This window comes from Chiloscyllium plagiosum, unplaced genomic scaffold, assembly GCF_037043375.1.
Source record: "Chiloscyllium plagiosum isolate Xiang-an unplaced genomic scaffold, Cpla_swu_hap1 HiC_scaffold_1, whole genome shotgun sequence".
NCBI lineage: Eukaryota > Metazoa > Chordata > Chondrichthyes > Orectolobiformes > Hemiscylliidae > Chiloscyllium > Chiloscyllium plagiosum.
In genome coordinates this window covers 41,076,426-41,102,644 of record NW_028270139.1, presented here as the reverse complement: position 1 = coordinate 41,102,644, position 26,219 = coordinate 41,076,426, and the positions used below count along the sequence as shown (strand labels likewise).

At 40.2% G+C, this 26,219-nt stretch overlaps 1 protein-coding gene across 3 annotated transcripts in view; it reads right to left on the bottom strand.

Moving 5' to 3' along the window:
- Window positions 1–10,126: 10,126 nt before the first annotated feature.
- The window catches only part of lin54 (lin-54 DREAM MuvB core complex component), an 88,087-nt gene continuing 71,994 nt past the window's right edge, over window positions 10,127–26,219 (bottom strand). For all 3 annotated transcript variants that reach the window (XM_043695198.2, XM_043695199.2, XM_043695203.2), the window contains 2 exons: window positions 21,065–21,267; window positions 10,127–16,023 (listed from right to left, as the gene is read on the bottom strand). In XM_043695198.2, coding sequence (XP_043551133.2) covers window positions 15,822–16,023; window positions 21,065–21,267 — 405 coding nt within the window. In that variant the 3' untranslated portion in view covers window positions 10,127–15,821. The remainder of the gene's footprint in view (window positions 16,024–21,064; window positions 21,268–26,219) is intronic.

Genomic DNA, 26,219 nt, shown 5'->3' with positions numbered 1-26,219 from the left:
AACAGCTCGTAACTCCTCCCACACCTCCCCGCGCCCCTCCCCCCCTCTCCCATTCAACCCCCTCGCGGCAAAATGCGCGGGAACCTGTCCTAGGAAATGAAGACCAACGGTCACCTGAAAAACAAGCAAAACCGTATCACTGTTATTATCGCCAAACAATCTGAAACGTTTACTCCTCCCCTTCCCCGACCAGCTGAGCATTTTTTGGACATGGAATCACAGTCAATTTAAATTCATAAAATGGTTACAGCGCGCACAGAGGCCTTGTTGGCCCATCGTGTCCTTGTGAATCAGTTAATTCCGATTACCTGCCGCGTGAGTTACAGTATTTCTGGTCCAGTGCCATAAGCATCAGGTCAAAACACCTTGACAGTTGAACATGTGACACTCTGGTTGTTCACATTCAATTTTTTGCTCTGTCCCTGTTGTGTCAAATCATGTGATTTACGATCAAACATTGTATTTATAAGAATTTGCCAAGAACATTTTTCAAACAATATTTCAAACAATGTTTATTATCTTAAGTAGTTATTACCCTATCTGCTGTATTTTCATTTTCATATGTGGTGTCATATGTTATTAAATCTGACCAGGTCGGATAGCATTTCTGCAGCATTTCTGAGGTGGCAAGAAGTCCATGGTGGGTATTCTGTCTTATCAGCTTGGACCTGGAGAAGATATCTAACAGGATACCTCAAAATTACACAATGGACTGTAACATAGTAAAACTTAGCTTTCTGAGAGAGGAAACTTGGGTCGGAAACAATTTTGTTAAAGCTGACAAAAAGAAGGTTATCTAGAATTACAAAGAGATCTTGATCAATTGGGTCAATGGGCTGATGGATTTTAATCTGGATAAATGCAAGGTGTTGCAATTTCGTAAAACTAGCAAGGACAGGATTTATAAAATTAAAAGTAGGGACTTGGGTAGTGTTGTAGAACAGAGACACCTCGGGGTTCAGGTACATAATTCTTTGAAGTTTGCGTCACATGTGGGTAGGGCTGTTAAGAAGATATTTAAGCACATGCCTTCATTGCTCAGATCTTTTGAGTATAAGAATTGGGATGTCATGTACAGGGAGAAAGTGAGGACTACAGATGCTGGAGATCAGAGTCAAAAAGTGTGGTGCTGGAAAAGCACAGCCGGTCAAGTAGCATCCGAGGAGCAGGAGAGTTGACGTTTCGAGTATAAGAACTTCATCAGGAGATGTTGTACAGGATGTTGGTGAGGCCTCTTCTGGAGTACTATGTCCAATTCTGGTCGCCCTGCTATAGGAAGGATTTTATTAAGCTGGAGACGGTCGCAGTCAGTCAGTTAGGGTGGGAGTTAGGGAGAGAGATAGGTAAATTGCAGATTATCCAGGAGTTTTTAAGGGCATCATTCTGACTGTGGGCAGCTCAAATCTGGGAATTGGAGTCATGATGTTCAGTTGCTGAGGGGAATGGTCACAGTGATAGGAACAATTGCAGATAATAGTGTGGGACTCAGAAGAATATTAAGAGTTGAATACAAGGTCTTGAAATGGGCCAGATGAGGGGTTGGGTGTGTTAAAGCAAGTAGTGGTCATTCTGGCTTTGTTGAGGAGGGTGCAAGACCAACAAGGGCATAGAAAGCTTGAGAGTCATGGGCTCTGAGGGTACAAATGATACAGTAATGTAAAGGGCCCAACTGAAATGCAGAAGGGTTAAAGATCATTGGTGTCACAAGGACAGCAATAGGAAAGGAGACATGAAGAACAGGAGGGAAATCCTGGGTCATAGGCAGAACCTGAAAGTCACTCATGTGGATGCAAAAGTTGGAACCTCACCACATTGATCAAAAATGCACAATAAGTTCTGAAATTGGAAAGTGGAAAGAGTGAAAACTTATCAATTTTAAGGGGGTGGTGTGTAGTGCTGGAAATATGAGACCTTTTAAGGGACAGCACAACCAATTTTACATCAGCTATGCGTATTGCATGCAGGTTTGTTACATGTGCGGAAATGATCTTAATTTTCCTCTTTCATCAATTATCACTGTATAAGCTACCCGCAAACATGAGTAAAGTTATGAACTTTTCTTATGTAATAAAAGCTGTCAAGATTATAAGTTAATTTTGAACAAGAACCCTTCTGAATTCCTTGTTTAAATTCTTACTTGGCATTTCGATGCTGCCTATGGCAACCTAATCGTGTTGATATGACATGGTTAAGACGAGGGGAAGATTCTGCAAAGGTGTTAGACCTGATGCCTGGAATCATCACTTTTCTCAAATCAAGGAGTGTGGTGTTCAGTGAAATATCAGACAATGTGATCGCTCAGTTTTGGGCTCTTTACAGACATGATGTGAAAATTGAACGGGTGCACTTTAGAGAAAGAACAGAGACGTAGCATAAATGGTCAGTACTGCGAATACGTTTAGATTGAAACTGGTCTGTGATTCTTTCAGTTTTAAAAATAATACTGCAGCATTTCCCATGTCTGGAGAAAATATTAGGAAAAAAAACAATGATTTTAAAAAATTAGTTTCACCCAGAAATCTCTGTACACACCTGAGGAAGTCAGCAAGTGATTCCAGGAATTCGATATGATGGAATAAATCAAGTTTATCTCAGTCCATCTCTTCAGTAGACATTGGTGGGTTGGCTACCAAATTCCATCAGGTTTTTGATTCACAAAGCAGTGGACTTGATATGGAGAAAATTATAAGATGATAATTATAAAATTATAAAATGATATTGAGCTGAAAATTAGATCAAGGTACAGTGATTTTTGGGGACTGGAAAACAGAGAAGTTACCCACTTTTAATATTGTGCTTTTAAAGTTTAGATTAGATTACTTACAGTGTGGAAACAGGCCCTTCGGCCCAACAAGTCCACACCGCCCCGCCGAAGCGCAACCCACCCATATCCCTACATTTACCCCTTACCTAACACTATAGGCAATTTAGCATGGCTAATTCACCTGACCTGCACATCTTTGGACTGTGGGAGGAAACCGGAGCACCCGGAGGAAACCCACGCAGACAAAGTCAGAGTTTACTTTGACTCCACAAACCTCTGTGAGATAGCGTTCTCCCAAATGTCAAGTATCTCATCTATCTCACAGATAGCCATTTGATGGACTGTATATGACCAGCATACCCAAACTATAATCCTAGCTCTAAATAAAGGAAACAAAATGGAATGAGGTGCGAGCTGGCTACGATGAATTGGGAACCTTACTTAAAAGGAATGATGGTGTACAGGCAGTGGCAAACATTTAAAGAGTGCATGGAGGAATTGCATCAACTGCCCCGCAGGAAAGATGGCCTGCCAATGTACATTAACAAGTAACTTAAATAGGAACAACAGCTATGAGAGCAGGGTAGACAGATAGAAAATGATCACTAAATGTGGCAAGAAAGGATGTAGCATGCAAACTGAAAAGTGGAACAGAAGGTATCCCAGAGTTTGCAAAAGTGGTAAAAATATTGAACTAAAATTTTGCATCTGGATACATTGCAGCGTTCATAACAAAATGGTTGAATCAATAGCACATTCAGAAATAAATATATACGATATAATAGCACTTTCAGTTATATAGTTGCTAGCAGAATAAGGAGAAAGTGAGGACTGCAGATGCTGGAGATCAGAGCTGAAAAATGTGTTGCTGGAAAAGCGCAGCAGGTCAGGTAGCATCCAAGGAGCAGGAGAATTGACATTTTGGGCATAAGCCCTTCTTCAGTGCGGTGGTAGTTTGGCGCACCGATCTTTAAACTGCTGAGGCTAAACGCCAGCTCGCGGACACCTCCTCCTACTGCCCCCTTGACCATGACCCCACCTCCCACCACCAAACCATCATCTCCCAGACTCCATAACCTCATCACTTCAGGGGATCTCCCATCCACTGCCTCCAACCTCATAGTCCCACAACCCTGCACCGCCCGTTTCTACCTCCTGCCCAAAATCCACAAACCTGACTGTCCCGGCCGACCCATCGTCTCAGCCTGCTCCTGCCCCATCGAACTCATCTCTACATAGCTCGACACGGTCCTGTCCCCCTTAGTCCAAGAACTCTCCACCTACGTTCGGGACACCACCCACGTCCTCCACCTCCTCCATGATTTTCGCTTTCCCGGCCCCCAACGCCTTATCTTCACCATGGACATTCAGTCCCTATACACCTCCATCCCCCATCATGAAGGCCTCAAAGCCCTCCGCTTCTTCCTTTCCCGCCGAACCAACCAGTACCCTTCCACTGACACCCTCCTTCGAATGACTGAACTGGTCCTCACTCTGAACAACTTCTCTTTCCAATCCTCCCATTCCTGAAGAAGGGCTTATGCCCGAAATGTCGATTCTCCTGCTCCTTGGATGCTGCCTGACCTGCCGCGCTTTTCCAGCAACACATTTTTCAGCTAGCAGAATAAGGTCAGGTTTTAAATATTCAAATACATTGGATATTTAAGAATGATAGCTAGGAAAAGTTGATGGGGTAAATCTGATAATTCAGTGCGATAATAGTATGAATGGTGGAGGAGGATCAAAGGGCTGGATGGCCTACTCTTGTATTGAATTCTTGTATCTTAAATATGAAATCTTGTCATGTGTTAAGTTAGTTTACCCCTTTCTCCTGAGGTAATGTTGGAATATATTTATACAGTGGTAACCATCAATACTTTACCCAAATATCCATTTAAATCTATGTAATGAAATGTGGTATCACAGCTCAGACTAAATGGACCTTGTTCCACTATCCATACACAATAGAATTCCCTAGACAGAAATCAGTAACAGGAACCCAACCAGTAATTTCAATAGCTAAGATCTTCTGGTCATTAGATTAGATTCTCTACAGTGTGGAAACAAGCCCTTCGGCCCAACAAGTCCACACCAACCTTCCGAAGAGTAACTCACTCAAACCCATTCCCTCTGACTAATGCACCTAACACAATGGGCAATTTAGCATGGCCAATTCACCTGGCCTGCACATCTTTGGATTGTGGGAGGAAACCAGAGCACCCAACACAGGGAAAATATGCGAACTCCACACAGATAGTCGCCTGAGGCTGGAATTGAACCCAGGTCCCTGTCACTATGAGGCAGAAGTGCTAACCACTGAGCCACTGTGCCACTCTGTCAATGACAGTATAGAAGCAAATGTGCTGACTAGGTTTGAAACTGCCACTTACCTTTTTATGCTGGCACCTTTGGACTGTCCTGACTTCAGCCTGGGGATGCTGCAGTGAATTAACAGTCATGTTTTCATCACATGCCTCTGAGGCTTATCCTCATCTCATATTATTTTAGATGTATTAGTCTTTGTTCGGTGACATGCCTCCCCCTCCCCCCATCAGTACAATTCTGCACCAAGACAACACCCCACCAAAACCACACACTCCACCAAACCCTTCCCCCTACCAAAGCCCCTTTTAGGGAAATTGTACAGGCATTGACCAGATCAAGGAACAAGAGAATCCAGCAAGCAAATGGTGAAGTGATGCAAAGCGTGAGAGGAGCAAGACTGAGGAGACAAGGCTATGTTTAACAATGGGAGTATTACATTGAAAATTTGTGTGTATTTCTTTGAATCCAAGGTGGATGGAGAATTCCTTAGAGAGACTTAGATGACATAATTCTGTCCGTTAGAAACTTAAACTTCCAGATAATACCACACATATACACAGGTCAGGATTTCCCCAAGAAACTGATTTGCAACCATTAGAAGATCTAGGCCAAAGTAATACAATCACCTTCACTAACTGAATGCAGACAAATGAATGAACTCATCAACTTCCTGATCCATTACCTTTTCATGAGGTAATCAAGGAAGCAGACAAGATACAGAGATTATTTATGGTAAATAATTTTAAAAATATTATTTTTCTAATTGTTTAATTAGGTCTTTACAAAACTTGATATATCCACTGCACCATTAGGGAGACACATTTTATATCTCAGATTAGTTGCAGATCATTCTGCTAAAATGTACTTTGTTCACGTGAGTTTGCTGTAATGAGATTGATGACTTTTTTTTTAGATTAGATTACTTAGTGTTGAAACAAGCCCTTCGGCCCAACAAGCCCACACCGACCCTCTGAAGAGCAACCCACCCAGACCCATTCCCCGACATCTAACACTACAGGCAATTTAGCGGGGCCAATTCACCTAACCTGCACATTTTTGGACTGTGGGAGGAAACCCACACACAGGGAGAATGTGCAAACTCCACACAGACAATTGCCTGAGGTGGGAATTGAACCCGGGTCTCTGGCGCTGTGAGGCAGCCGTGCTAACCACTGTGCCACCATGCCGCCCCAATAATCAAAGCACCCGTTCCCTGGCCGAGAATCGAACCTGGGCCGTGGCGGTGAAAGCGCCAAATCCTAACCACTAGACCACCAAGGAATGTTACCTAAAGCACATACTATTAAAATGTGTGGTGCAATTACATCACCAACACTTTAAGCATGGTTTCCAAAGTGTGATTCTTATATATTGCACAAGAATACAACCATCACATTATAGAAGATCTACCTGTAGTTGCTTTTTAAATTCTATCAGCTACACAGCTCCAATTGTGGGATTTAACCTGCAGAGGATGAAGCAGGACCTCTGGATTACTGGCCCAGCAACTCATCCTTATATATCAAGATGTGAAAATAAATATTTAAAAGGAAGCATTAAACAATTTACAGAAAAATAAATTTCTGGATTAATACTTTTTTTGTATGTTTGATTGGGGACTGAAAAGGGAAAAGGACTGTTTTAAAATCTAAGGATTGTGTAAGGATTACTGATTTTTTTTAAAAAAGCAAGTAACTGGAAACTTGTTCAGTTTCTGTTCAGAGCGCGGCTGGCTCTAGCCATGATAGAAGGTACAGACAAGCTAGAGCTGAAAATGTGTTGCTGGAAAAGCACAGCAGATCAGGCAGCATCTAAGGAGCAGGAGAATCGACGTTCCTGGCATGAGCCCTTCTTCAGGATGGTGCCTAACCTGCTGCGCTTTTCCAGCAACACATTTTCAGCTCTGATCTCCAGCATCTGCAGTCCTCACTTTCTCCACAGACAAGCTAGAGCCAAGGGTATGTACAAATGGAAATTCGGCCAGTAACAGTAACAACTGATCTGTGGACGCGTAATCAATTATTGATGACAATGGCCATCTATCTGACAATATCGTGATTGATCTTACGTAGCTGAAAAATTTTGGATAATGAATTAGATTTCAGAACACCCAAGGTTCAGGAAATCTCTATTCTCTGCAGTAAAAGACATCTTAAGCTGGAGGAAAATCAGATGGCTTTTATGCCTGGGAAATCATGTCTCACAAACTTGTTTGAGTTTTTTTTAAAAGATGTAACAAAGTGGATTGATGAGGGCAGGACGTGATCTATATGGACTTCAGTAAGGCATTTGACAGGGTTCCCCATGGGAGACTAGTTAGCAAAGATCTCATGGAATACAGGGAGGACCAGCCATTTGGATTCAGAACTAACTCAGAGGTTGAAGACAGAGGGTGGTGGTGGTGGCCTGTGACCAGTGGAGTGCCACAAGAATCCGTGCTGGGTCCAATACTTTTTGTCATTTATATAAATGATTTGGATACCAGCATAAGAGGTAAAATTAGTAAGTTTGCAGATGACACCAAAATTGGCAGTGTAATGGACAGCAAAGAAGGTTACCTCAGATTACAAGGGGATCTTGATCAGATGGGCCAATGGGCTGAGGAGTGACAGATGGAGTTTAATTTAGGTAAATGCGAGGTGCTGCATTTTGGGAAAGCAAATCTTAGCAGGACTAATACAGTTAATGGTAAGATCCTGGGGAATGTTGCTGAACGAAGATATCTTGGGAGTGCAAGTTCATAGCTTCTTGAAAGTAGAGTCACAGGTAGATAGTGAAGGTGGTGTTTGGTATGCTTTCCTGTATTGGTCAGAGTATTGAGTATAGGGGTTGGGAGGTCATGTTGTGGCTGTATAGGATGTTGGTTAGGCCACTTTTGGAAAATTGTGCGCAATTCTGGTCTCTTTGTGAAGAAGGAGGTTATGAAACTTGAAAGGGTTCAGAAAAGATTTACAAGGATGTTGCTATGGTTGGAGGATTGGAGCTAAAGGGAGAGTTTGAATAAACTGGGGCTGTTTTCCCTGGAGCATTGGTGACGTTATAGAGGTTTATAAAATCGTGAGGGGGTGGATAGGATAAATAGACAAAGTCTCTTCCCTGGAGTGGGGGAGTCCAGAACTAGAGGGCATAGGTTTAGGGTGAGAGGGGAAGATATAAAAGAGACCTAAGGGACAACATTTTCATGCAAAGGGGGTGCGTGTATGGAATGAGCTGCCAGAGAAAGTGGTAGAGGCTTGCAACATTTAAGAGGTATTTGGATGGGTATATGAATAGGAAGGCTTTGGAGGGTATGGGCCAGGTGCTGGCAGGTGGGACTAGATTGGGTTGGGATATCTTGTTGGCATGGACGAGTTGGATCGAGGGGTCTGTTTCCATGCTGTACATCTCTATGATTCTACGTTCAGCAATTGCAGTATGTTGTGAATTGATGGGACACTTTTAGAAGTGTGAGCAAATCACCCAATGACTCCGCAAACAACTGTAAATCTTTGTAAAAGGAGAAAAAGCAGCATTCTGATCAGTGGAGGAAAGTCATTTCAGCGAGTCCTACAACTGTGGACCTCTGAACTGCTTTTCCATGTTTTCTTTTGTGTGTGTGTAAAGTTTATATGCAGGTTAGGGTTTTAACAAAGTAGAATGATAATGCCAATGGTTCATGATTGTTTACTTGTAGCTAGATTACATTTACTTATCAAAGTTTTCCTGTAAAGACTGCAAAGCATAAGTACAATGTGGGGTTTTCAAGTGTTAAAATGCTAGTAAGGGATATCCCAGAAGTGTCACATATTGGTTGTAGAAGAGGTAAACGGTTTTCTTCTCAGCATCAAGTTATGAGGTTTCTATTACATAAGGATATTTTTTACTCTATAGCATTGAGGCTCAATGCAATCTCAAGATCCATGCCTCAGTTGAAATGTTCTTCAGTTTAAAATATTGTGTAATGTATATCACAACATGCACAGGTTTCCCTTGAATTTACTACTGGAGGAGCTATATGCAGGTTATTCTTCTATCAGATGGAGACAAGCTAGAAATTCACCATAAAAACTAGTCTCTGGAAATTAGAGCAAGTTTGTCACCATCTATGATAAAAATAAGTTCCATACTTTAAGTTTCTACTCAATTGCCTCTTGCATATTGTTAGAAACGAAAATCGCTTCTCAATAATCGCTCTAGACAAATTCAGGAAAACAAAGTTTTATTAACAAGTCAAGTCTGCAGAGTCGGGCACCCTTAAAGAAAAGGCGCGCTGAGGCTTACAAAGTCTCCATTATTTATAGGACAAGTCCCTCCTCTCCTTGGCTCCAACAAGCCATGAGGTTCACATTCTTAAAAACATCATTATTTTTATCACAAAGTCTGCAACAAAAGGCTCCAGAGTCTCCAAAGTTTGTTGTTTTTCTCACCCTGTAGTCTTATCAGTCAAAAGCTTTTTAATCTTGAAACAGATGTCTCAAGTCGTACTCCCATCCTGGAGTCTTATCAGCGAAGGACTCATCCTTCTCTGCCATGTGAATGGCTTCATTAATCAAGAGCCTGCATGCTTTTACTATAGCTCACAAATTGTCAGCATTCTGCACAATTTAAACTACTCTACTTTTGAGTATATAAAATGGTTGTTAGAAAAGAAACAAAGGTTTTGTCTTTTATTATAGATCAGTCTGTGGTCCAGGCACATCTTAAAGTTTAAACCGAAATTACCTCTCACACATATTATGTCCATGGAGAAAGTGAGGACTGCAGATGCTGGAGATCAGAGTCAAAAAAGGAGAATTGATGTTTCGGGTATAACCTCTTTATCAGAACTGTCACGATGAAGGGCTTATGCCCGAAACATCAATTCTCTTGCTCCTTGGATGCTGCCTGACATACTGTGCTTTGCCAGCACCACACTTTTCTACCCATATTATGTCCTTTTATCCAGTCATTTAAATTGTAGACAGGGAGGTTAAGAAATTTAGTTTTAAATGGCAAGGTTCCAAAATAAAATATTTGTTATGTTGCTAAAATCAAGACAAATGAGCAATAAAACAAGTAGCCAATTATACATTTTTATTATAAATGCAGCTTTTTTATATAAAATTCGCATAAGTACATTACAAAAATCAGTTTCTAATGAACAGAAGGTAGAATTGAAATTAAAGCTTCAGATTCCATTTAAAAGGTAAAGTGGAAAATCATCAAGTACCTATTCACCCAATGAACCTTACAACAGGTGCTTAGCACCAGCAACATATTCTTATTCAGGTTTATTCTGACCACTACTACAATTTTTTTCAGCTGAGCCAATTAAATCCTATTACTAGCATATTGATTATGTGGCTGCTGCTTTAAAAGCATATGCCAGTTATGATTAAATGATGTGATATTAATCAAATCGATTCAATCCGGATTTCTCTCAAAGTTATCAACTTCAAGAAACACAAAATAGAAAATGCTGCAGATCCCTTGAAAATGGTTAGTATGAGTGAGATGGTTAACATGGTGATGATTCCCTTCAAGTGTGAGGAGTAATGAACATTGTGGAGGATAAAGAATTAGAAATCCCATGGTTGGGTGGTTAAAATCTCCACAGAAATTTGTGCTGAACAAATCTGACATTCACATAGAAATTATCAAGCAATGCAGCAGTCAGAAACCCTTCAGACAACAGCTGCATTTAAATATATCAGTTTCAGTATACTACATTATATATAAAAAGGTTTGTTAATCCACAAAGCAGCATAGGGAAAGCAACACAAATGAAAACGTAATGGTCTTTTTTTTGCCATTATCAATCTGAAGCATAGATACCCTTTTGCAATTAGAAGCACCAGAGCACTGCAAACTCATACACTGTCACGAGCGCACAAAGTGTGCGTACAAAATGCAAAGTTTTCATCCCTAGCAGTAAATATCAAATATTAAGAACAGAAATTAGAACATCCAGCTTCTGAGAACATAAACTGAAGTTAGTTTTCCTTAAAGTTCAGAGGACGATGAACAGCTTGACATCACAACGCCAGAACAATGTCAAGTTCAAGTGGTGTGAGACAACCTAAGTGTCGAGCAATGGCAAACTCTTTATTGCTCCACAGTCAAACTGTGACCGAATGTCATGGAGATAGTCACTCTTATAGTGCTGTGCATTGGAAGCAATATAGAAGTGACCAGATAACCTTTAAAAAGAAACATTCTTAATAATGATCAAAGTTCTTCTATCCCTTGATATCAGGAAGTTGTGCAATATAACAGCTCCTCCATATTTGTATTTTTATAGAAATACTTCACACAACAGTCTTTGACACCCCTCTCTAGCAGTGCAATTAGTAACACTATCATGATTTGATCGGATTTGTTCGGACAAAAGCACATGCACTATTAAAGTCAATACTTTTTAAAAAGGTATCTCAAAAATGATATAATGGAATAATTTTTATTAACTTGATTTATATTCTGGTATACCTTAAAGGTTAATAATCACTAAAGGAGAAAGGCCAAAGTTTAGGTGTAGGATGAGGAAAGTAGTTTTCAATTTCTTACTTATTATCAGTGAAATTCACAACAGGACTACAAAGGAGCACTTCTTTAATGTTGGGAATCCTGGAACTAGCCACATCTGCATGACTTTTGAAGTAAAGTTTACTATAAGGAACAATATCTTTCCTCCACATGCACCTGGCCCATGCACCAATCATGGTTAACTACTTCAGAGGAGTTTGCAATGCCATTATGAATTAGCTGTTGCAAGTTATTCTAGAACATGTTACTCCTCTTCTCCTCAAGGAGGAGTCAGGAAGAGAGGGTGCTTGGTATTTCATTACAAAACTGAAGGTTGAAGCCCAAATCTGTACCTTGTACACAGTGCTTATGTTATCATAGTTGGATTTTTTTGAAAAAAATAAAGGCCCAGAAGCTAAATAGTAGACAATAAGTTTAACAAACTACTTCAGAGAGGTAGAATGAGAGTCCAAACTCAGTTGTTTTATGATTCACAGTCAGCTGAATGACATCCACAAAAGGAAACTGACAAAACCTTGCTTCTTAGAACATTTACGTTAAGCTTTTTGCTTGTTTCTTTGTCTAGAAAATAGTGTGCACAGATCAAAAGAATGAGAGAAAATTAAAAGACAAAGCAAACAAGGTTAAACCAGAAAACATCTTATCCAAATTTTAGGGGAAAGTATGACATCTTTTATTCCCTTGGATCATATACAGATTGCAAGTGCTAGGGTTACCCACACATCATGTCACAATGAAATGACACCAGTCAATTGGTAGGAATTGCCCAAGTGCAGGTAAAGGATGTTCTGTGGGGACAGCATCACAGCTGGGGAATTAAAACTTGGATCAGAGAATGAAGAACACATGCCCACAATCCATTGTACCAAACGCTAGTTATTCCAGTGTTATGCACCATCCCACCAACTGCAAAAAAAAACACAAGTCTAGTCTCTACAAGACTTTTCTTCCTTTAAAGGTTACAGGTTATGTTTTAGGGTATCCAGTAGTGCCTCGACATACGAACGACCCTGTTCATGAACAAATCGGTTTACGAACAGGATTGTACGTAAAACTTTGCTTCAACATACGTATGAAATTCAAGGTACGAACGTAAAAAAGCCAGTGTGCCACTACGTGGTTTCATTGTTCTGCTTTGCTACGCACTTGTTGAATGCAAAAACTCTCGGGCCCCGCGTGATCTCATTCAGTTCGTCTTTGGCACGTGCGCTGTGAACAGCGTTCGTTGCTACGTCCAAGCATTCTTACGCTATCCGAACAATGGGAAATATTGATTCGGTTCGCAAACCGGGTCCCGGAACGGATTAAGTTCATAAGTCAAGGCGCTACTGTATAATTTAAAATTAAATCTGTTAATATTAATTATCTTGGTGTTGTTCTCTAAGCTCTCATTCTTTACTGATCTCAAAATCACTCCTCAGAAATCAAAATTACATTAAGATGGGCCCCTTTACCAACATAAACTGCTCTTCAGAAGGAATTTGTGAAAGGAAGGGTTAAACAAATTCATTTCTCGAATCTGTCTAGCTGGAAAAATGACAGCATTGTCAGTAAACTGTACTGAGAATCATGCATTTTGTCATGTCTAATCCTCTCAAGTAGTGAACAGTTACAGCACAAATACATTTGAGGAAGTCATATTACTAAGATCACAGACAATACCAAGGACAAATATTGCTTTACATTTAACTTGAAAGTGTATATCCTGAAGTATATATTTGAAATATCCAAACATGATGGCTGTTTTCTGGACGCTTACTTGAATTATCCATTCAAAGATTGATGCCCATTTATCTGGCTATCAGTTTAAGTTGTCACAGGGTATTTAAATCACTAAATTTAAAAAGGAAATGACAAACCGTGTTATCTAAAGTTTTACATCTTTCATAGACTTCCCAGTTTGCATGAAATACAAATCTAAAATTGATTTAACATAAATAAAGTATACATCTGCTTTCAAAGGTAACATAGAAGGCAATTAATCAATTTAATATTTGGGCTGTTACAAAAAGCTTCTTGCATTGTATTTGACTAGCTTGAAGAAAAAAAATATATAAAATGTAGTACAGAAAAATCAGAGGAAAACACAAGACACCAGAAAGATATGGAACTGCATCTTCAAATTAAAACCAGTAAAACACCCACAGTGATATCCACACTATTTTCACAATCTACACACGTAATCTGAATTCCATTCAGATAACCAAAAGTACTTTTGTATACAATATTTAAATATTCATAATACAGCTGCAGAAACTAAATAAACAGAATATATACAAATTAGTATAGCATTTCAATTCCTGGTACAGTAGAGAAAGACAATGCTTTCCCCCCCACCTCTTGAAACCTGATAAAGTACAAGCTTGAGAAACAACTTATCCACTAATATACATTTTATACATCATTACTCAGAATAATTAATCTAAGGCAGGTATGGACTGTAATCAAATACCCTGTTCTAACATTCTGTAAAAATACCTTTTTAAAAACATCCTTGTCGATCTGTATGTTAACAGGCTATTCCTCAAGTTATATGAAAATAGCAGTAATTAACAAAAACGTTTTGAGAAGATTAGGACACTGTACACTGCTGGTACCAAATTTCACTAAGTTGACTATTAATTTTGATTCAAACAGGCAAACATGTCTTTCTACAGCAGAATTATGTAGTAATACTTTAGAAAACTTCTTTAAAATTTCAAATTAAAATAAGGGAAATAATCAGTTTTGCCTACATTTTTCAAAAACAGTTTTTAAAAAGTGTGCCTTGAAGTTTTGCATATTGCACTGTCATTGCAAATGGGCATGCTGACATGTTCAAAGAGAAGCATTCACTTTCAGGCTTCTACCTCCATTCATTAATCATCGAAATGGTTATAGCAACTTTATTCAACAGAGCACACTTTACAAAAAGGTCGTGCAAATATGCTTTTATGTAAAAAAAAAAAGCTTACCCTAAAAATTGTGTGTTTTTCACAATGTTAGGTGACCCTTGTGTGACAAGATTATGTTTCTCAGAAGACTTTCTTTTGGAAAGATAAAAGTGATGACTGTTCTAGCATTTCTTCCCCTTTTCCTGTTCTCTGTTCATAGCTGAGAATGTGTTTTTGGACCTCTGCCAATACTATTTCTACAAATCAAGGGGTAGCTCTTTATTGTTTTCCCCTTTCACAGGCAAATGCCTGCACTTTGGTATGGCAGCTCACAAATAGCCAATAATAGGAGGGAGGGGAGGGAAGGTAAGGGAAGAGAGTGAGTGAGTGAGTGAGTGAGATGGTATTGGAGAGCAAGGGAGACACACAAACAGACAACCTGCTACAACCTACACTGCAGTGCCAGCTTGTGATCTTAATTGGCAGTATTGTTCAGAGGTGGAGAAAAAGTCAACAAAATGGTCAGAGGGTGAAAGTCAATGTTAATCAAATATACCTAATACATGAATTTGCCATGTCTGATATAGCGCAAAGCCATCAGTTGATCAAAGTGTTATAAAGCCGATAGTCCCTTCAGTACTAGCTCACAGCAAGTTAACAGATTTTCAAAGTGCTAATGACTCAATGACTCAATAATTGATGATGCATCTCATAAGGAGATACACATTTACATTAACACCAAGATGATATGTAATGCAAAAGCTTTTCAGCCACACAAAACCGTATTTCCATCCGCAGATTCTGTTACATTTTTAATTATCATTATCATCTTCATAATGCTTTTGGAAAGTAATTTGAGGGTATCTTTAATTGTAGGTATAGTACTCAAATCTTCCACTATCAAATGCAGAGACAGAATGTACCACAAACTAACAAGACACTTTTCACTGAGGGATCAGTATGCCCAAAAATTGTCAATAACATCCTGGGGAAAAGGTGGTCAAAGAGAAAGCAACCTTGCATAGAGGGATGGAAAATATATAAAATGTCACCACTAGCATGAAAACGGTGTCTTCTTCACAACGGTTTTGCATATTCACACACTGATTTTACATCATAAAATCTACTTACTCTGTATTCTAAGCATTAAGTTTAAAAAAGGCACCTCAGTTAGACAATGCACACAAAGTCTGCCAAAAAGGAATAATCTGACTTATTGAAAGTTCTTGCTAACCATACAGCTGTAAAATATCATGGTAAGCCCAAAACTTTTCAGTTTTAATCTAGGAAAAAGCCATTAGCTGAGTTTTCACAGATGATTTTTCCTGTTCAGTTTCCACAGGACAGCAACTGGTGGATCAGCAACTCAGAGCACAAGTATCTCCTTTGGCTTTTCCTGCTGAGTTTATAATCTGCATTAAACAGCGCCCGAATTCTTCCAGGATCATGCGTTCCGTGACAGCTTTTGTCTGACTATTCTTCTCTGCCTCTTCAGCTTGTGCCAGAAGGCATTCACAAGTCGCTTCTGCCACTTCTTTTGTCACAAATGTGAATGGCAACCTGAAAAACAAAAAACAAGAACAATGAACAAAATTATTCAGTACATATCAAATTCATAAAGGCTTACTACAAATATTTCTTAATTTACCTCAAAAGTATCTTAAACATGATGGTCCCTAAAGGATTAATTCTCGAGTGAAACTAGTATGAGGGGTTAATGATCAATTTGATTCTTGATCTAAATCAAGTAGGTTCGTTCCAATATTAATTAATGGTAAAATGCTGAGTGTGCTGAAGCCAAATTAAGCTTCAACAAATTAAACTTTGGGAAATTGTTGGAAAAATTTTTTAGGGTCACTATTTACTTCCGTTTGGAAAAATATGGTTTATTAGGAATAGTCAGCATGTATCATGCAGGGGAGGCCTAGTCTCAAATGTGATTTTTTTTGAGGAAATGACAATGATGATTGATGAGAGTATGGCAGTGGATGCTGTCTACATGGACTTTACTAAAGCATTTGACAAGATCCTAGTTCATTTGACTAGTTCAGAAGATTAAATCACGAGATCCACAGTGAGTTGGTAAATTGGATACAAAATTAGCTTGGTTATAGATAACAGATGATAGTTGTGGAGGGGTGTTTTTCTGACTAGAGTTTTGTTCGTAGTGTATATAAGAATTATTTGGATAAAAATGTGGATGTTTTGATTAGTAAGTTTGCAGACAACACAAAAATTAGGGGAATCATAGAATCATATAGTTAAGAACAGGCCCTTTGCACCATCAAGTCAGTACCACCAGAAATATACTACCTACACTAGTCTCATTGCCTCAAATATTACAATACTTCAAATGCTCAGAGTACGTTTTAAAGATCGTGAGAGTCCCTGCCTCACTATCCTCCCAGGCAGTGCATTTCAGACCTCCCCAACATCTCTGGATAAAAAAGGCTTTCCTCAAATTGCTTCTAAACTTGAATTACACTTTAGTATTGTGCTCAATTGTTACTGACCCTTCGACCAAAGGGAACAGCTGCTCTCTACGCACCCTATCCATGCCCCTCATAATCTTGTACATCTTTATCAGGACACCCTCAACATTCTCTGCTCCAAACAAAACAACCCAAGATTATCCATACTCTCTTTACAGTTGCAATGCTCCATCCCAGGAGACATCCTAGTGAATACACTTGCACCCACAACAGTGCAATCACATCCTTCCCACAGTGAGGTGACCAGAACTGCACACAATTTTTCATCTGTGACCTAAACTAAGTTCTGTACAGCTTCAATGTGATCTCCCTGCTCATATAATCTATGCCATGACTGATAAAGGCAAGTATCCTCTATATTTTAAACTGCATTAATAACCTGTCCTGCTACCTTCAAGGATCTATGGTAAAGCACTCCAAGATCCCTGTATTCCTAAGCTTCCTAGTGTCTTACTATTTGAGTACTATTTTGTCTTGTTCCTACTTCCAAATATTTAGAGTTAAATTTCACTTGCCACTGATCTGCTCAGCTGACCAATCGTTTATATCCTCCCATAATCTAATACAAGCCTGCCCTCCCTGTCAACAACCCAGTCAAACTTTTGCATCATCCGCAAATATACTTGTCACCTCTCCCACATTCTCATCTACATCATTTACAAATGTCACAAACAATCAAGGCAGCTTTGCAGCATGCTACAGCACACCACATCCAGACAAAAACAGTCTCCTACCACCACCCTCTGTCTCCTGTCACTAAGACAACTTGGAATCTATCTTGCTAAGTTATCCTATATCCCATGAACTTCTACCTTCTTTCAGTTTGCCATGTGGGACCTTGTCAAAGGCCTTGCTGACATCCATATAACTGCATCAACTGCTCTACCATCATCCAAACACTTCAGTGCAGGGTTCCCTGCCCAGGATGGGGGGAGTTTAAAACTAGGGGTCATATTTTTAAGTTGAGAGGAGAAAGATTTTAAAAAAAAGGATAAGGGACAACTTTTTTATAAACAAAAACAGTGTGGTTCATATGTGGAATGAACTGCTAGGAAATGCATGTAGCGTTATAACAATTAAAAAGACATTTGATAAGTACATGTACAGGAAAGGTTTAGCGGGATATGGGACTAGTTTAGTTTGGGGATATTGTTGACGTGGACTAGTTGGACCGAAGGGTCTGCTTCCATGCTATGCGACGATGATCTCCTCAAAAAATCTCATCAGATTTGTTAGACATGCCTCCCTCTAACAAAGGAGAAAGTGAGGTCTGCAGATGCTGGAGATCAAAGTTGAAACTTTATTGCTGGAACAGCACAGCAGGTCAGGCAGCATCCAGGGAACAGGAGATTCGACGTTTCGGGCACAGGCCCTTCTTCAGGAATGAGCAGAGAGTGTTCAGCAGGAGAAGATAAAAGGTAGGGAGGAGGGACTTGGAGGAGGGGCGTTGGAAATGTGATAGGTGGAAAGAGGTCAAGGTGAGAGTGATAGGTCGGAGTAGGATGGAGGCGGAGAGGTCAAGAAGAAGACTGCAGGTCAGGAAGGCGGTGCCGGGCTGGAGGGATCCGGCTGAGACAAAGTGGGGGGAGGGGGGATGAAGAAACTGGTGAAGTCCAAGTTCATCCCCTGCGGTTGGAGGGTTCCCAGTCAGAAGATAAGACGCTCCTCCTCCGACCGTCGCGTTGTTGTGGTTTGGCGGTGGATGAGTCCAATGACCTGCATATCCTCGGTGGAGTGGGAGGGGGAGTTGAAATGCTGTGCCACAGGTTGGTTGGGTTGGTTCGTCCGGGTGGCCCAGAGGTGCTCTCTGAATCGCTCCGCAAGTAGGCGGCCTGTCTCCCCAATATAGAGGAGGCCACACCGGCTGCAGCGGATGCAGTAGATGATGTGGGTGGAGGCCCAGAGGTGCTCTCTGAATCGCTCCGCAAGTAGGTGGCCTGTCTCCCCAATATAGAGGAGGCCACACCGGCTGCAGCGGATGCAGATGATGTGGACCCCTCCCCCCACCTTGTCTCAGCCGGATCCCTCCAGCCCGGCACCGCCTTCCTGACCTGCAGTCTTCTTCTTGACCTCTCCGCCTCCATCCTACTCCGACCTATCACCCTCACCTTGACCTCTTTCCACCTATCACATTTCCAACGCCCCTCCTCCAAGTCCCTCCTCCCTACCTTTTATCTTCTCCTGCTGAACACTCTCTGCTCATTCCTGAAGAAGGGCCTGTGCCCAAACATTGAATCTCCTGTTCCCTGGATGCTGCCTGACCTGCTGTGCTGTTCCAGCAATAAAGTTTCAACCTCCCTCTAACAAAGCCATACTGACTATCCCGAAGCAAATCTTGCCTCTTTAAATGGAGAATTCCAGTTATTCCTAATATTTTAGTTTCTTTTCCTTGATATTCCATGTGCGTGCGCGCGCATGTAGCGGGGGGGGGGGGTGTGTGTGTGTGTGTGTGTGTGGGGCATGTGTGTGTGTGCACGGGGGCGTCTGTATGCACATGTGCACACGTATGCGCTCATGTGTGTGTGTGTATGCGTGCGAGTGTGTATATATGTGTGTGGTGACAATCAACCCCCGGTTTTGAATAAAGCATGCATCTGTTTTAACCCTAAATAGTTGCTGCAGGTCATTATAAATTGGCCTTTATCAACAGAAACAGGGAAATAAATATGGAAGAAGAGAACAAGAACAAATTCAAATCCTCTCTCCCCATTTGTCTGCAACACAGGACCTTTTTAACACCACAAGAACAAAATATATTTTATCTTCTGCAAAATATATCAAAACAATAGTTTGCATTAATACAATGTTTTCAATATCTGAAAAGTTCTAAGCCCATCAGATGGGCCAATGGACTGAAGTGGCAGATGGAGTTTAACTTAGATAAATGCGAGGTGCTGCATTTTGGGAAAGCAAAGCTTAGCAGGACTTATACACAATGGTAAGGTCTTAGGGAGTGTTCCTGAACAAAGAGACCTTGGAATGCAGGTTCATAGCTCGTTTAAAGTAGAGTTGCACGTAGATAGGATAGTGAAGGCGGCATTTGTATACTTTCCTTTATTGGTCAGAGTACTAAGTACAGGAGTTGAAAGGTCATGTTGCAGCTGTACAGGACATTGGTTAGGCCACCATTGGAATATTGCATGCATTTCTGGTCTCCTTCCTATCGGAAGGATGTTGTGAAACTTGAAAGGGTTCAGAAAAGATTTACAAGGATGTTGCCAGGGTTGGTGGATTTGAGCTATATAGAGAGTTTGAATAGGCTCAGGCTGTTTTCCCTGGAGCGTCGGAGGCTGAGGGGTGACCTTATAGTGGTTTATAAAATCATGAGGGGCATGGATAGGGTAAATAGACAAAGTCTTTTCCCTGGGGTGGGGGAGTACATAACTAGAGGGCATAGGTTTAGGGTGAGAGGGGAAAGATATAAAAGAGACCTAAGGGGCAACTGTTTCATGCAGAGGGTGGTACGTGTATGGAATGAGCTGCCAGAAGTGTGGAGGTTAGTACAATTACAACATTTAAAAGGCATCTGGATGGGTATATGAATAGGCTAGGTGCTGGCAGGTGGGACTCAATTGGGTTGGGATATCTGGTCAGCATGGATAAGTTGGACCGAAGGGTCTGTTTCCATGCTGTACATTTTTATGACTCTTCAGATATTTAACCAATATATGGACATCAAACTCAAGGCAGGAGATTTCAGGACCATTGAATTAAATAGAACAGAAGTAGCGAGAACAAGTTATGATAGCCCCTACATCTGAAACAGAAACCTATCAATTAAAATAATTTAAAGTATAAAGATGAATTATGGGGAGATCAAGTGTGCTACACAAAAATACTTAAAAACCTATAATTTCAAATTAAACAGACTTGAAACAATTCTGAAAACAACAAATGCTGGAGATCAGTGGGTTAGACAGCATCCACAGACAGAGAGACGGCAAGCTCCATGGATGCAGTCTGACCTGCTGTGACCGCTAGCATTTGTTGTTTTCAGTACAGATTCCAGCATCTGCAGTAATTTGCTCCTACAACCTTGAAATAATGGTATTTTTAGCTTGTCTAAAATCTGATCCGATCACAAGTTTTGGAATCAGTGAATGACCTACTTTCCCCCACCACTTGTAACTGCTGGCATTGTTCTGGTCAGTAGGTCAGATATTTGTGATGAAAGCTTTGTTTTTGCAGCCGTCTGTTGCTGGACACGCACTTCTGCGGCATCTGCCAAATGCATGAGGGTCTTCCGCTCAGGGCTTTCCTCAAAGTTTTTACAGCCAATACATTTACATATCGATGAACACATTATCTTTGCCTGAGAAGCAATAACATAAAGGGAAAACATTAGACTTCAATGTCATGTAATTCACTCAATCATCATCAGTAGCTGGCAATTGTTTTATGTTTTCAATGAGCTGAACCATTTTGATAAAATAATGTTGCACTTCTCTAAAACAAAGGGCACGATAAGCAGAACTGTCAAATTTTCATTTAAAGGTCTACCAAATATTGAAATGCTGAGAAGACTTCAAGAAAACTCATCCCATGCACTATTACTTTAAATCAGAACTGTAAAGAGTAATGTTCTCAAGTTTGTCATAAACCACTCTTAGGATTATACCAGTTGTTATGAGAGTTCAATTCCAGGACCAATCTCCACTCGCCTGAGGTGTGGTGACACTCAGATTAAACCACCACCAGTTCTCTCTCCATCTAATAAGACAGCAACCCTATGCTCTGAAAGACAATGTTGACTTTACTGTTCCACAACTGATTTTTCCATTCCCATCATTGCAACATTGAGAAATGACAGACTACTCAGAGAAAAGATGTACAGATTCCATATAAATTATACGACCTAACCTCACCAACATTTATTTTGTAAGGTTAAACGTAGTTTTTAATTCACTCATAAATGCTTTATTTTTGCAGTTTACTGCTGTAAATTGTAGTCAAGAGTTTTACCAAAGGGAGTTCAATGTTAGTCTTACAAAGGCATCATTGAGGAGGAGGATTCTTTTATTAAAATCTTATGAGATTTTCAGGCAGCAGAGGATCGGGTGTCTGTTATATAGCACTTACACTTTATCTTTTCAGCAATGGGCAGTAGTAAAAGAAAATTCACAAGTGAATACAGGCAGTAGATCCAATGTAATACGTTACATGCCCCCAAAGCTTTGTCCACAAGACAGAGCACTGAGGCAAGAACAGCCCAAATTTTCAAAAAGGCTAAAAGGCACAGATGCAAACATCCTTCTTGGTAGAGACTAAGAGCACAGGAAAAAGGGAGAATTATTCAGTTAACAAGTAACTAGTTAGACCTGAATTTAGGTGAAACATTATCCCATAAAGAAGTAAACTTATGAAACAGACGGAGCAAAAAGACTTCCATAATGTGTTCATGAATTCCTTCATTGGAAGTGTTGGTTTCGGATCAAGATTATGCTCCTAACAAAATGAATAGACTCAAAGGATTAAATACTTCACCGGTCACAACATTTTCCTCTAAATTATCATGCTAATTACCATCTACAAATGTTTTCAGCACAATTGCACTGACATGTTAGCTTTGAAATTTGCAACTGGGTGGCAGGATCTTGTCTCTTACTGAAGCCCGTTTCCCACCTAGCACCCATTATTTGTTATGGAATGAGTGAAGCCTCTCTTCCAATTCCTCCAGTACCTTTTGTATGGAGCACTTCATCTCTTTCTACTTATCACCATTTTAAAATTCTCAATGACTACTGATCCTACCAGACTAAGAGTCAAATGTTTCAGAAACCGACCCTTCAATCTAACTCATCTGCGCCGGCCAGATCCCAATCGGACCTAGTGCCATTTGCTGCAATTAGATCCATGTCCGTCTAAACCTTTTCTAGTCATGTACCCATCCCGATGTCTTTTAAATGTTGCAATTGTACCATCCTCTACCACTACCTCCGGCAGCTTGTTCCATGTATACACCACCCTCTGCATCAAAAATTAACCCCTCAGGTTCTTTTTAATTTTTTCCCCTCTCACTTTAAATCTATGCCCTGTAGTCATGCCAATTGTTGTGCTGCTATCCCTTTTCAACTTTTGAAATTAACCTTATCCTCAATTTTCTTTCGCAGCTTTTATGTCTTCTTTCTTCTAAATGTATTTCTCTCCTATTCTCAGTACCTAATATCTATTGTCATAAAACTCTATTTGTGCTATCCACAGCCAACCTCTCATCTTTGCCATTGTCTATCATTGCTTCCATGGTAATTTCTCGCCAGTACTGTGTACATATCACAGATCCTTATCTGTTCTCTCATAATAGCTTCTTATTTTTGACTTGGTGTTCATTTTATCTCTTCAACACGTGGGTTTATATTTTTGTGGAGGCACAATATAATTAAATTGAAATTGTTGAGCTGGCAGGACTTGGAGAAAGGCAAGTACGGTATGTGGAAAGCAACTATCCAGGGCTATACTGTTGTGAATTGGGAACAGATATTTTAGTGATGCAATATTACCTATGAGAATTCAGAATTCATTGTGCTAAAGTTCTCACAAAAGTATGTGTAAGTGGGATAGAGTCATCTGCAGACCATTGTCTACATTCAGACTTTTACAAGATCCAAGCAATTTGTTTCAAGTCTCTCTCGTACTGTTGCAGTCTACTTTTCTTACAATACTCCAAGTGCAAAGCATTGCTGCTATAGCATTGGAATATAACCCAACCATGTCAAAACATTAATTTGTTTTGGATGGATTAAGTTATTATTATTATTCATTTGTGGGAAATGGCCATCATTGGCAAGGCCAGAATTTGCTCCAGTTTGCTAAATGCCCCCTGGACTACATGGTAGAGGGCAGTTAAGAGTCAATCACATTGCTGGAGATCTGGAGTCACAGAGACCAGATCAGGCAGGAGCAGATTTCTTCCCCAAAAGGAGATTAACGAGCCAGATGGGTTTTTAATGACAATTGATGATAGTTGTCATAGTCACCATCAGCTTTATATTCAAAATTTGTTAGAATTTGAATTCCACAGTAATGGTGCGATGAAAATTCCATCTCCAAAGCATTAGCCTAAGCATCTGGATTACTAGTCCAGTGGTATTATCATCACCTCTCCCAATTATGGAATTGAAACAAAGCAAAACTTCTTTCCAAAGTAAAAACAGAAGACAACAATAAAGGTGCTCAGTCAAATTAACTGATTTTGCAGATGATAGCAAGCCAGAAAAGTTTGGAGAATCAAAGTTGGCCACTCACTAATACAACAAAAAATGGGTTGGATGGAATATATGTGCAAAATAACAGATGAAATTTAATGCCACTCGCTCAACTTGCCCAAACAATGGAATAAAACAAACAAAACTACATAACCAAAACAGTCAAACAGAAAGTTATCCAAGTTTTATCGCACACTGGCAATGTTGCACCTAGAGATTGTTTAGGTCAAGAAAACTAAGCCACCCCATAGGAAACGCAAAGACCACCTGCCAGGCAGATGCCTAGAATGAAAAGCTTACACTTTTGGACAAGAAAGGAGATGTTAACATTTCAACTCGGAAAGGAGGTTCATAGATTACGTATCCCTCACAGTGCTATAATGAAAGGACTTTCAGTATCTTGCGACAGTGAAAGTGCAATGATAGAGTTCAAATTCAAATTGATATAAATTTTATGTGGGGGTGTTCTCATGCACCAGTTTTTTCTTTTAACAAAAGTGCTAGCAGTAATGGGTGATGCAGTCCAGTTGTGGTAAATTGTTGCAGTGCCCCTTGTATATGGAACATACTGCTACCACAGTGTGCCACAGGCAGAGAATATGCATGTTTAAGGTGGTGGATGGGTTGTCAATCCAACAGGCTACTTTGTCCAGGGCGGTGTTGAATTTCCTGAGTGTTTTGGGAGCTGTTCTCATCAAAGCAAAATTCCTTTATAATTCTGACTTGTGCTTTGTGGAGTCAGTGGTGAGGTACTTGCTGTAGAATTTTCAGCCTCTGGCACACTTTTGTAGCCAGAGTATTTACATAGCTTGTCCAAATAAAGTTTGTGGTCCAGGATATTGATGCTGGGATATTCAGTAAAGGTGTCAGACAATCGAAGGGTGATGGCAAGATTCTCTCTTGCTGGAGATAGTCATTGCTTGGCACTTGTATGACACAGGTGTCTTGTCATTACCAGTCCAAACCTGAATTTTGTCATGTACCTGCTACTTGCAGCCATGGACTGCTTCTTCGGATGATGACAGGACTGACACATGAAGTCAAACTAGATCAGTTAGGACTATATTCACTGAAGTTCAGAAGAATGAGAGAGGATCTCATATAAACCAATTAAATTCCAACAGGACTAGACAGGGTAAACTCAGGAAGGATGTTCCCGTTAACAGGGAAGGAGTGGACACAGTCGATTTAGGACTAAAGTGATATTTTTCACCCTGTCAGCAATAAGTCTATGGAATTCTCTGCCTTAGAGAACAGTGGAGGCCAAAGCAATTAATACTTTCAAGTTGGAGACAGATATAGTTTTTAGGATTAAAGGAATCAATGGGTATGAAGTGAATGCAGGAACAGGGTCCTGAGTGGAATGAGCAGCCATTATCATACTGAATGGCAAAACAGGCTTGAAAGATGGAGTAACTTACTCATTATTTACGATGTTTCGGTATCTTTCATTTAATGTCTCCTGCTTTTCACCCTATCACAGAAATTGTTTATTTCTCACTGCTTCACTAACCCTTCATTCTAGCTACTTTGAAGCTATTACATTTCTAACTGTTTCCCAGTTTTGAAAATAAGGGACCTGATACATTTAACTGTTTCTCTCTCCATAGATACGATCAGCCATTTTCTGATTTAATTTCAGTATCTATGGAGACGGCATTGAATGTTGTACGATCATGAGAAAACATCCCTAATCATGACGACATGAGGGAGGCTATTGATGAAGCAGCTGAAGGTATTTGAGGAATTCCTGCAGTGATGAGCTGGGCTGAGGTGACTGATTTCCATGAAACACAACCTCCTCCTTTTGGCCTACATGAACCCAACCAGTGGGTTGACTCAAATAATTCAATTTTGCTTGAAGTTATTGATACCACACCTGATCAAAATGTACCTTGATGTCAAGAACTGTAACTTTCACCTCTGGAATTTAGCTGGGTTTTTTTTCCAAGTGTTTGGACAAAAGCTGTAATGAGGTATGAAGAAGAACACTCTTGGCAGAGCCCAAACTGAATATCAATAAGTGAGCAGGTTATCACTCAGTAAAGTGCTTCTTGATTGC